Source organism: Apaloderma vittatum, unplaced genomic scaffold (genome assembly GCF_000703405.1).
Source record: "Apaloderma vittatum isolate BGI_N311 unplaced genomic scaffold, ASM70340v1 scaffold1249, whole genome shotgun sequence".
NCBI classification, from domain to species: domain Eukaryota; kingdom Metazoa; phylum Chordata; class Aves; order Trogoniformes; family Trogonidae; genus Apaloderma; species Apaloderma vittatum.
In genome coordinates, this window is record NW_009734385.1 from 14,105 (window position 1) to 26,963 (window position 12,859).

Below are 12,859 nucleotides of genomic sequence, written 5' to 3' on the forward strand. Positions count from 1 at the left end.
AATTCTGTGTCATTTTCTGTGCCGGAAAGAGTATGCTAAAATTTTAGAACAAGGCATTTTTCTACCAGCTTGCCCTATAAACATATATAATTTTTCTTATATTGGTGACAGTTTTTTACTTTTCTTACTTCTGTGTTAAAACAAGTCTTGAAAGTAAAATATCAAGTATAAAAAATAGTCCCTGGAGAGTAACATACCAGATTATTCTGAAATCTTTATCAGTATTTTCATTGTGAATTTAGAACGTAACTGGAAATCTGAAGTACATGGGGAGAGGTAGATGGACAATAATCAGGAAAAAAGCTTTAAAATACTACACTTAATACTGTTCTGCTGTGAAAAGACCAGTAGAGTTGAAGTCCTACTTCAACTTACTTTAAGTGTCAGGGCTTTTCCTAAGGATTTATTCTTTAAAGAAATTATTGATTCACTTTTCATATAAGAAGCATGTGAGCTCCGTGTGGTAATTGGTCAAATGAGTTTTTCGTCATTAGATATTCTCTACAGTAGTGTGTAAAAATCTAATAACCATCGCTTTTTCTTGGAATACTAATATGGAATAATCGTTTTCCGATTCGTGTTACTGGTTTACTTTTGGTTAGAAGAACTAAATGATATCACCTGACTGACTGTTACCTCATAATAAAAAAAAAATCTGCCTCAATACAGTATTCAACTGGACTAATTTCAGTACTGATTACTGATACATAATTTGCAGAACATCATAGTAATAGAGAGGAAGAGCATGATTTATGGATTCAAGTTAAACTATGCATTCTGCCAAAATATATTGCACGGTAAAGATACCAAGCTTTAGCACTGAACTCGTGTAAAAAAGAATTTTTAGTTTTTTAATAAAAACAATCTGAACAAAATAAGGTGACAAAAGATCAGTAACATCCCACTGCTCTGAAATGCGGGAGAAGCTCAGTCAGTTTGTGAGGCTCCTCATTTAGTAGCAAAATCAGTTATATGTTTTAAATGTCACCCCCACTTCAGTTTGTCCAGATATATTTTATTCTGACTTTCAGTTTTAATAAATAGGTAAAATGTGCAAAGAGTATCTGACTTTATCTTGTTATTTTGAATTTGAAGAGGACCTCAGATTTTTACTTGTAGCGTCAAGATATTAAATGCTATATTACCTTTTTTATATAAGAAAAGGGAGTTGTCTCTATTTACAATGTCAGAAAGAATGGAGTGTTCTGCTTCCTGAAAGGAAAGGATAGAATAATTTTGATTTTTAAATAAAAACTCAGACTTTAGTTGGAACAGTGCTTCTAGAAATTCTGGAACATTTATTTGACAGCTTTTTGAAAAACAAAATAAAAGAGACAGACAATGGTTGTCAGGGAAGACAACGCTTTTTTTTTTTTTGTGCAAAAAAAACCCCCAACCTTGGATGCATTGTAATCTACAGCCACAAACTTTTACCTGGTGTTTGTAGACTATTTAATCTAGAAATGGGTTTTCAGTTTAAGGGGAAGAGAGTATTTACATGGTACTACTACTACATATTTAAGTATCTTCTGAAATGTGGAAGAAGGCAAGCTTCTACCACAAACTTCTTAAACTGTCTAAAGAAGCGTGGCAGCTCCCATTTCTTTAGGAGTTTTTAGAATGCAGATCTGCACAAAGGGTTTGCTGTGCGTGTAGTGCATCCGTCTGCATTTTCAAACTTCTTGCTTGTTTTAACCGGTGTAAGCTGCTTGGGAATTTCTCAAAAATCCTAGCAAAAAGAAAAGACACAACTTTTTCTACCGCTAACCAAGAGAAAGATTTCTAATTCAAACCCAAGTAAGAAAATATTCAGATGGACATTTTTCTGTTCTTCATTTCTTTCTTCTGTTTTATAGTATCTACTGCCTGTTTAAATAATTCAGGATCTTTAAACTTAAATTTCCACTATTGATTTGATGTTCCTTGAGGAAGTAATTAATGCTTATGTTCACTCTGCAAACAGAGAATTTCTTATTTCACCCCACTGTTTTGATCTTCTGTAATCAATTAAATTAATTCAGTTAAACTATTCAAAAGAAATGAAATTACAATTTTATGAAGCAGAAGACACTGTTTCTTATTTAAAGGTGAAATTTTTTAGAGACTTCTGGAATTGAATTAAATTTCATAGAATCATAGAACAATTTTTAACATTTTAAAATAGAAATTAAAAAATAACTTTTGTTGGCTTCAGTACTTGACAGTACTGGCAGTACTTTTTAATTTACAGTATTCAGCTCCGTCAGAACGAAACAGTTTTTCTAATTACAGAATGTGGTGCATCTGGGCAAGGTTTTCGAAGCATGATGTGTGTGAAACTTGTCTTACTTGAGGAAGTTTTCCAGTGATACTTCTGAAGAACAACAGTGTGCTGATTTGGCTTGGCTAAACAAAGTTGAGATAATTTTCCTTGATATTAACAAACTCTTAAGTTTGGAAAGAGCATACTAGTTTAAAAAATACCTCAAAGAAATCACTGACTTGCCATCATGCAATCCCATTTCCTTAATTTATTTGTAGCTTCCTTACAATAGGGTTTACATTTTTTTAATTGAGATCATATGGTGGATAAGTATGGTAGAATATAAATTTCTTTAAGCAGGAATCTGTGTAAACAAACAAAAACCCAAATGCAATTTACTTTTCAGAATTACTCTGCCAGAGTCCATGGTTTTAGTATCCTCTCCTATATGATCTGCATTTCTTGTACAGTATGGTACACTACCATTGATGAGCATTCACAGCACTGCAGTACCACAGTTCTTTTTTGTTGTTGTTGTTGTTGCTATTCTTTTATTATGATTTCCTTCCTCCACCAGTGCTATACTGACTCATTTGCACAAAGCTAATGTGTCTTTACTGACATGTATAATCCTAGTAATAAATTATATTTGGAGAGCACCAGCACGTGCGTTTGAGGAGCGAAGCCAATTTAACAAGACTTTGACATTAGGTAAAACGAAGTTGTAAAAACAACAGTGTGTCAGTTCCAGATGCCCGAGACTGATTTGATTACCTGGTGTTATGGACATATGGTCTGAATTGGCGTAGATGTAACCATTACTATTACTCAGGAAGACACCTCTCTTTGGTGTCTAAAAGACCTAAGTAATAAGAGAAGGCACTCTTTTTTTTTTTTTTTTTTTAAAGTAGTGAAAACCAGTAGCTGAGACCTAATAGCCTCAGGTTTGCTACACTTGAAAGTCTTCTGAGTTAATTTTGTGATTTACTCTACACTACGAATCTGCACGCTGTACGAACTGCGATCAGTTTCTATGAATTGTTACAAGCAAGCTTAGGATTTTCAATAAAAAGCACCAAAAGATGTAGGCAGGAGATAGTCTGCTGTATGTTTATGTTTCTGAAGATTGATCTAGGAAGTATGACTGTTCTTTTATGTCAACTTGTTGCATGAAATATTTTCTGTTATATGGGGTTATATGTTCCTATAAATTCTGAAAATGCCTTGTTCATTTTAAGTAATCCTTCTGCCCTGCAAAATTCTTTGGATAGTTAGTGCATGTTGTATAATTTTCTTTTAACCAAACACCCTTGTTTCCCCCTCTGTCTAGAAAATTCAGGAAAGCCTTGAATTTAAAGAAAACGTTACTTTAAATGACAGATTAAAAAATTCAAAAACTGTGTTTGTCTCCTCTCACTCTGTCAAGTTATCTGTATTTTAAGTAAGAGTTCTGATATGTTTAGTATGATAAACTGTATTAACTTTTGTATCTGAATTTGTTTCTAGCTCTTGCGAAACCAGAGATTTTCAGCTTCCTTTCATCATGCAGTTGAAACAGTTGTTAATATGCTAATGCCACACATCACTCAGAAGTACAGAGACAATCCCGAGGCTTCAAAAAATGCAAACCATAGCCTTGCTGCCTTTATAAAAGTAGGTATACAAGCAACTCAGGCTCTGTGGTTACTTTTTCAATAGTACTGCTTCTTACAGATTTCGAAGAACCTTAAAGCCAACTTGTATAAAAATGAATGTGCATAATGCTTTTTAAATATTATTCTATGTACAAGTTAAAATGTGTTGAGACAGAATAATTTGCATCTTCTGTCAAGAAGACATCTGTTCAAAGGTTTGATTTTTTTAAAATTAATTTATATTTTATTCAAAACATGGTTTCTTTTCCTTGGGTTTTTTTTTTTCCTTTTAAAATATTACCTAGCTTATCTTCTAATCCTACAAAAGCTTCATACTTTGGGTAGTGTTTTATGTTTATTTGCATACATTTTATGTAGACAGACTTTAGTTGTCTTTCTTTTTCAGCCAGTAAGATCCAGTAGGGAGTAAAAAAGAATGGGAGGTACAACGACAGACAAATCTGCTAGTGGCGTGTTATTTTTGTTTCAGTCAAGATAAGAATTCTTATCTTCAAACTGCCTTTTATTTGCAATTTGTTTGCACTCTGCACTCTAAGGGAAAACTTGGTATTCAAGTATGTACACATAGATGTAGTTTTCTTGGTTTACTGTTTCTTATATTCAAACTGAAATACCAGTAATATGTTTGGAAAATAAACTTACAGAACAATGAGACAGTACTATAATCAATTCTGTCTTGGTTTTCCCCAGAGGTGTTTTACTTTCATGGATAGAGGCTTTGTTTTCAAGCAAATCAATAACTACATCAGCTGCTTTGCCCCAGGAGATCCGAAGGTACTCAGTGTTTTTAAACAAACTATTTTTAAGAGATGCCTATTCTTGATGCATATATGTAGTCCTGCATCAAGTATTCAGACTTCTTCCCAGTAACATGAAAAGTCTCTGCTCTCTCCCTAGAGCATTTTTCCCCATCAAATTACTTTTTCATGTTTTGTTTCCCCACATCCATGTGTAACTTTACCACCATAGAGCGTGTGTGTTGAGAAAGTGGTGAGGAGTAGAGGTGCCACACAATGTAGAAATTTTAAGCATGATTGTAAGAAAGGCTAAAGTTGGAAAAGTTGATACCTGATCAGTTTCTGTACATTTACTCTAGTGCTGAAAGCATGTACCAGATGTCCAAAGAATATCTTCTGTTAGCCTGAACTTTTCTTATGTCAATCCACAGTGTGCCTATAAACTTAAATTACTGTAGACAATGGGAACAGAAAATAGAACTATATCCATTTGCCAAGTGTGAATTATGCTGGAGTTATTTTATGCAGGCTTACAGAACTTTGACACATCTACAAGTCTGAGAGAAATCACCTGTTTGAGTTAGAGAGCTATTCTTAATGTGTTATTCAAATTACTACATCAGTTGTTTACTTTATCGTTTTAAATTATTTTTGCAGACTCTTTTCGAATTCAAATTTGAGTTTCTCCGTGTAGTCTGTAATCATGAGCACTACATACCTTTGAATCTACCCATGCCATTTGGGAAAGGCAGGGTTCAGCGATACCAAGGTAAATTCTTCTGAAGAAGCATACGGTGTATTTCTTAGATGTCACCTTTATATTATTAAATGTGTAAGCTGTGTAACTCCAGGTCTATGAGATGCTGGAAACCTTGAAATTGTTAAATGGAAGGCTAAAGTTGTACTCTTTTCATTTAAGCTTTAAGTAATAGATTCTCTGCTACCTAAACTACCTGAAGTATCTGGTCATTGAAAGATATGGGAAGTTACATCCTTGATTCTGCCTCCCTTTCCTGCTATGACTATTAAGTTTGCTTTTCTTTTTTTCTCATGAGTTACCTTTTAATGCCCTGCCTGTAGAAGCCTGCAACACTCCTTTAGTTAGACATGCAGTGTGAGGCTTGGTTTACTTTGTTACTTGTTTTAATAGACCAGTATGGGTTAAAAGGGACTTCGGTAGGTCTGTAGTTAAACCTCCTGCTCAGGTCACCTCAGGCTTTGCCTCCTCCAGCTGAAACACAGTCAGTTCCCCCAGTTTCTCCTGACAGGACATGTGCTCCAGCCCTCTAACTACCTTAGTGGTCCTTTCTTGAACCTAGTCTCTAGACTCTTAAGGCTTGGGAATCCTGGCAGTGAACGATAAGGTAATGAAGGTACGGAGTACTTCAGCCTTACCCAAGTCTGCTGCCTCTAAATCACAGTCTGCATTCAGCAAGTATCCCATGTTTTCCTTATTCAGGCTTTTAATGCTGATGTTGTGGTAGAAGCTGTTCTTGTTGCCATTGAAGTCATTGCCAGTTTCCGCTGTAGCTGAGCTGTGGCTTTCTTAGCGCTATCCCTGCATACTTGATCAATGCTTCTGTATTTTTGTTTTTGTGCTTCTACCTCAAGAGCATCATTTTTTTTAAAAAAAAAAAAATTTTTTTCACTGGAGTTCAGTCATGAATGCTCTGCTCAACCCAGCTGGGCTCCTGGTCCATCTGACCTTGTGCCAAAACAGATAGTGCATAGCTGTTGCATTTGTGGCTGTGAGGACATCATTAATTTCTTGCAGATATTGAATTATAGCAGACGTCAGTAAGCAGAGGTGAGAAAAGTGCTTTTACAAGTAAACCTGCATAACATTTGAGGTTTGTAGGTCAGGATATTTTTTTCAGAAATATTTATTCAGTATATTCTGTTTGTTTTATTAAAATTGAGTATAACTAATGCTCTCATCAAAGTGGTAGAGCAAGATTTGGGACTAAGAGGTGGGCAGCTGCTTAGAACTTGTTTCTGTCTGGCTTTTTCAGCCTTTGGAAGTGTTCTGGATAATAACACTGCATAAATATTTCCACGGTTTTTCTGTCTCAGGCCAAAGAGATCTCAGGTGTTGTGGTTGGCTCTTAAGTGATTTACAAGAAGGCCTGTAGAACATCTGTGCTGCCTTAGCTGTTTCCTTCTGACATCTGGGAGAGTTCTTTGGAAAATGAATGTTCTTTGAGATTAGCATCTGTTTTTTTATTCCTGTATTGAACAATGAAAGCAAATATGAGAAACAATCTAATAAGATATTCAAGCTGAAGCTTCTCTTAAGCTGCCACATATTCAGTACATAAATTAACTGGATTATTTTATTACACAAAAAATACTTCTCAATGAGAGTGGCTTGACTTCGCTGTGTCAGATGCACTGGATTTTTGTGTGTGTATATAGCTATGTAGTATCTATATTAGACTTAATAGAGATTTACAGTTGTTACTACTTGAAATACTTTATGAAATAAAATTTCATTGCAGTGAATTAAGCACAGATTTTCAAATGAAATGTTCTTTAATTCAAGTTCTATTTCAAATAGCCTTGAATATATGAGTATTTCTGGAAAGTATAGTATTGTTTAATTGTAGCAAAAAGTTTGCCTATGGTATTACAATGCAGTTCTAACTTCCATAGATTCATTTCAATTATCTTTTTAAAATATTATTATGTCTTTTGTGTTCTGATATATTGGGAAGCTTAATTTGGATACATGTGTGTTAAAAACGTAGTCTCTTCGTTACATTTTTCCTACACATCGCAAATTTTTGGGACCGTTGTCTTAGAGAGTATCAGTTTACCAAGATCGCAGTTATGAGCAGGCTTTATAGTCTACGTTCATAATGGACACGTGTAAGATAATGAAGAAGGAACTTAAAACTGCAGTACAGAAATCTAAAACTTCTTAATCCATGTTTTGCTAACGTGGTATTGAAGTTCGGACTAAAAGTCAAATTCTGCTTCTGCCATACAACTAAATTCCTGAAGTAATGTGCGCGTGCACAACCTTTGTGCACTGTGGGTTTTCAGTGTCTGCATATAGATCTAAAATTTGAATTTGGAGCTACATGATCCTGGTCCTGGTAAATTTAATAGGAACACTTTTTAATATTGGATATTTTTTAAAAAAATTAATATTTTAAAACATATTAATATTTTTAAAATAATATATTTAGATATCTTCAGCTTCTGTTGATTGAATATTCATCATTATTGTCTGGTTAATAAATGCATCTTTAGGCAATGAATTGGGCTAGAGATATATGAATAATAATGACTACATATTACATATATGATATGCATAAACATTTTAGTTCAGCCTTAATATATCGACTTAAATAGTATCGTTCCTTACACTGAACTTGTACTTTATTTCCAGACCTTCACCTGGACTATTCATTAACTGATGAGTTCTGTAAAAATCACTTCTTAGTGGGACTGCTTCTAAGGGAGGTGGGCAATGCATTGCAAGAGTTCAGAGACGTGCGGCAGATTGCTATTAGCGTGCTCAAGAATTTGATGATAAAGCATTCTTTTGATGATAGATATGCTTCCAGGGTAAGTATGTTGCTACGTACAAAATAACACAAATTAAGTGTGCACGGGTACAGGAGGTTTTTATTCTTTCACCAAAAAAAACTTGTTAAGTTGCAGCAATGCTGTTTCTGTTCAGACTGATGAAAATATGTATGAAAATTGTATCAAAAATCAATCTGCAAATTCCACGTTTTTACCAAATGAAGGCACAAAGCACCTCAACATAATTACATGTGTTTTATTACATTTTAGCACAATGTAATATAACTGTTGTTCTTAAAGTAATTGGATTTTACCAACATTTTTAAGGCTCTTATTTTCATCAAATGTTAGCTCTTAATATTTGGCAGCTGTCCTTCCATCATCTGTTATTTGTAAAATGAGTATGAGAAAGGTACAAGTCATGGTAGTAAATTTTGAGTGATTTTTAACTCTCCTGAGTTCTATTTAGCATCATTTGTGCTGTGAAGGAGTCATAAAATTTTAATGGAAGATATCATTAATTCATCAAGCTCACATAATATTAATTTTCTTGATTAGTCCTAGCTGAAATTACATTAATTTACATTTTTTTCTGCATTATATTGTAACAGTAAGTAAAATTTACCAACTTTCTGTAAATTAGAATGAAATACAGGGATGTTCACTGCTTTTATAATTTATGTGGGCTCTGGCTTGGGAAATACTCATTAAATTCTTTTTCCTTCTAATTTAGAAGTTAATAGCTTAGAGAAAATAAATGATGATTAAAAATTAAATCTGTAATTTTTTAATGACCTATGAAACTCTAGAGTCATCAAGCAAGAATAGCCACGATGTATTTGCCACTCTTTGGACTGCTCATAGAAAACGTTCAGCGAATCAACGTTAAAGATGTGTGTCCTTTTCCTGTTAACCCTTCCAGCAGTGTGAGTGCCCATTTCTGTCTGGGATTCTGAATTCTTTTTTTCATGATTTATTGGTAATGTGTGTATGGAACACTGTGTATTTCTGGCAAACAAAGAGTTTCATAAGCTTCAGAATTCTACAAGTTTGTTCTCCTTCCTTTTTCTGAGTTTAAAGGTTAGTTCACCTCCATGGTTTAAACTTTTACTTGGAAATACATTTAGTAAAGATAGAATCATTGAACAGTTTTGGCTGGAAGAGACCTTCAAGATCATCGAGTTCAACCTTTTCCCAGCCCTATCAACACCACTAAACCATGTTTTTCAAGGCAACATCCGCCCGTCTCTTAAACACCTCCAGGGATGGTGACTCCCTGGGCAGCCTGTTCCAATGGCTGACAACCCTCTCAGTAAAAAAAATTCTTCCTAATATCCAACCTGAACCTCCCCTGCCACAACTTCAGGCCGTTTCCCCTTATCCTATCACTCTCCACTAGGGAGAACAGACCAAACCCCACCTCTCTACAACCTCCTTTCAAGTAGTTGTAGAGAGCAATAAGGTCTCCCCTCAGCCTCCTCTTCTCTAGACTAAACAGCCCCAAGTCCCTCAGCTGTTCCTCACAGGACATATGTTCCAAATCCTTTACTAGCTTGGTAGCCTGCCTGGACATCAGGAGCCTGCAACTCTAAGATACTGTTGTAACACCAAGTCCTATGTTTTGATGGCGGTTTCTCTTGTCCAGCTAAGTTATGCCCCAAATGATAATTGGCTACTTTGGTCCTACATGCAGATTACAGTACCCTTACTGATCTCTGTTTGAATCTCTGACGATTTTTGGAGAGTGCTGGACCCCACCAATTGCCACAGCATCATTCTAATGCCATGTAACTATGGCTGCCTTGTAACAACTCTGGTGCCCAGTACAAACTCTAGACCACACAGGATTAGACTCGCTGCAATTATTTGAGTATTCTAAGAAGAGCAGCCAAAGAAGCCAAAGGAACACAGTGTATTTGAAATAAAAATAACAGTTTTTTCTGCAATGTAATGGCCTTCCATTTGTATGTATTACCCAGTTTTGATACAGTGTCTGTGCGAGGGGTTTTCATTAAACCGTCTCTGTCATTTACTGAAAAATTACACTCTTCTTTAGTCTGCCTGCCAGTTTATGTAAACAGTTTGCCTCTGTTCTTGTAGATTCTGCCATCAGAGGCACTTGCATATACTCATTTTTATGCGAAAGGATACTCTCCCAACATCTAACACAAAGAGAATTACTTATGCTCACTAAAATCCCAACAGATTCAGTAGTTGCTGTTGTCATTAATCAGAAAATATTGTATATTTTTGGTAGTTTTATATTTTTTTAATCTTATTCTTCAGTTTATTCCAATACTGAAATAAATGGACCACAACAACAAAGAAGTGCTTAATTCTCTAGAAATTAGAGATGAATTTTTAAGTTTAATGGAGTATGCTTTTGGAACAGCTGTAATGTAAGAGGGCTACAGTAGAAAGAAATCAAACTAAATTTGTGAAGATGTATATTGATATATTATAGTTGCATACAATTGTTGAATCTAAGATTTAATTGTTAATGTATTTTATTTTTGCCTATATATTGCTGCATTCCATTTGGTATTAGGAAAGTAATTCACAATACCCTTTCAACAAGAAAAATGTTTGAGTGCTTGAAGTAAAAGTAATGTTGGTCATTTGTAAATACCTGTTTTATAATGTTTAGAATTCAGTGGAATATTTATTTCTTCTGTGTTTCCTGAGATATCTTAACTTTTAGGCTATCCCAAGTTTGTGCAAATAGCTGAACGTGTTATCCCATGCTTTTGAGCATATTTCATAGAAGTTAAAATTTAAGAAAGAAATATGTAATAAAAACTGCTTTAGAAGATAAAATATGTCATATTCATTAAGTCCATGTTGGAAAACAGTAATTCCTTTTTTCTCTCTTTTCCAAGCAGAGTGCAAAGGATGATGCACTTCATTTGCCAACTGCAAGTCAGCTAGTAACACCACAAAAATCAGGAAACACATTGGATAACAATCTTCCTAAAGATCTATTTGGTGCTATCTCTGGCATTGGTAAGCACTTTAAAAAGTAAAACCAAGTAATTTAAAAAGAAACCCCTTTTCCTTTTTTCATTTTTTACCAGAAATAACTGTTCTGCCTCCAACTGTGGTTACTTTCTGCCTGTGTACTGGAAGTTACTGCTACTTTTGTTGTTAACAAACCTTAATACAACTAACTGTTTGGTGTGGGTCACATCTGTACGTGAAATATTTCTTTTAGATTCTTTTTTTTGGTTTTGCTTTTCTGTTTGAAACTAAAGCTATTTCCTGGAGAGAGCTGCTTTTTTGCGCATCAAAGGTGATAGTTCTTGTGTTGATGCAGAGAAATAGGAGACAAGACCGGACTTAGTCACTTACGGCAAGAGTGCCAGAATCCAGGATTTTGTACGTGGTGTTAGAGACCACCTCCAAGCGAGGTGCTGCTTGTGCCCCACCTGTGGCCATCCTCCTGTCTGTCATATTAATATATCTTTCTATTTGTTGTCTGCTGTAATTAGCTGTGTCAAAAAAAAAAAAAAGAGATAAAGGTGAGGAAGGGGAGATTTTTTGCTTCTCTGTGTAAGTGTGTATGTATTTTTTATGCATATGTGTATGTAGTTGCACACAAGTCTTTGTAAGTACATACATCTTTACTTTGCTGAGACTCTAGAATAAAGTTTATCTTCATTAAAGTAACTAAATGGAATTGAACCTTCCTAAAAAATGTATACGTATTATGATGGTTTGAGAAGTCTGACTAAACTATGGAGTGACTTTTTCAGTATATGTATTTTTTGAGGGTTTTATATTGTTTTGGATTTTTTTTAGCTTCTCCATATACCACATCAACTCCGAATATTAATACCGTGAGGAATGCTGACTCAAGAGGCTCTCTTATAAGTACAGACTCGGGAAACAGTCTTCCAGAAAGACAGAGTGACAAGAGCAATTCTCTTGACAAGGTAAGAAAACCAAGTCAAAATAAAAAAACTGCAAAGTGTATTCCTAAAATTTCATATTAATTCTCGTAGGAGTGAACTTCTCTAATCTCTTTTGGGAATTACCTTTATAGAATAACTGTAGAGCAGTATTTTCCATATGTTTTTCATTTGTAAAATATTTATCATAAGAACTATTCTTGCATTGCGTTTGTTAAGCTGTTTTGCTTTTTCAAAGTAAAGACATAAGCAAGTTGTTGTTTCCTTTGCTAGGTAAAGGCACTAGATGAAGTGTATTGAATTTCACTTGAGAGAACCGAATTCTGGTTAGGACAGCGTATTTGATTTTTGTGGAGGCCTCCATTCCATCCTGTTCTATACACAATATCTGTAGCACTTTTAAAATGTTGAAGAAAAAGTTGCTACGCATTCTCTAGGTGATTTGTTTTATATTAGTTTGACTTTTCTAAATCATTTCACATTAAAGCTGTTACGAATTAGGAGCTCTGGCTGCAGTGGCTCTGAGGTATTCAGTCGTGTCTTTCTAGAGCTTGTGTTGATACTGATCACATTTCATTTTCTTTGATTTTGTTGTGCAAGTCACAACATGTTAACTTTTTCCCCTTGACTCTGACATGCCTTCGTGTGGCAGAGAGAGAAGCTTCTCAGAAGGCACTCTGCTCATGCTTTGCACCCTAATGGAGAAGAAGAAGAAAATTCTCACCCTGCAAAGAAAAACCGTGTTACTATGGATTTTTCACTTCTGACAATTCCAGCTTTGCC

The 12,859-nt window shown here is 34.8% G+C and overlaps 1 protein-coding gene across 1 annotated transcript in view; it reads left to right on the forward strand.

Annotated features, from left to right (window-relative positions):
- The window catches only part of DOCK9 (dedicator of cytokinesis 9), a gene marked incomplete at its 5' end in the record, with an annotated part of 62,524 nt that overhangs the window by 11,869 nt on the left and 37,796 nt on the right, over window positions 1–12,859 (forward strand). The window contains 7 exons of the mRNA XM_009876222.1: window positions 3,749–3,895; window positions 4,588–4,671; window positions 5,292–5,403; window positions 8,029–8,207; window positions 8,978–9,094; window positions 11,051–11,171; window positions 11,967–12,100. Of these exons, the coding sequence (XP_009874524.1) occupies window positions 3,749–3,895; window positions 4,588–4,671; window positions 5,292–5,403; window positions 8,029–8,207; window positions 8,978–9,094; window positions 11,051–11,171; window positions 11,967–12,100 (894 nt within the window). The remainder of the gene's footprint in view (window positions 1–3,748; window positions 3,896–4,587; window positions 4,672–5,291; window positions 5,404–8,028; window positions 8,208–8,977; window positions 9,095–11,050; window positions 11,172–11,966; window positions 12,101–12,859) is intronic.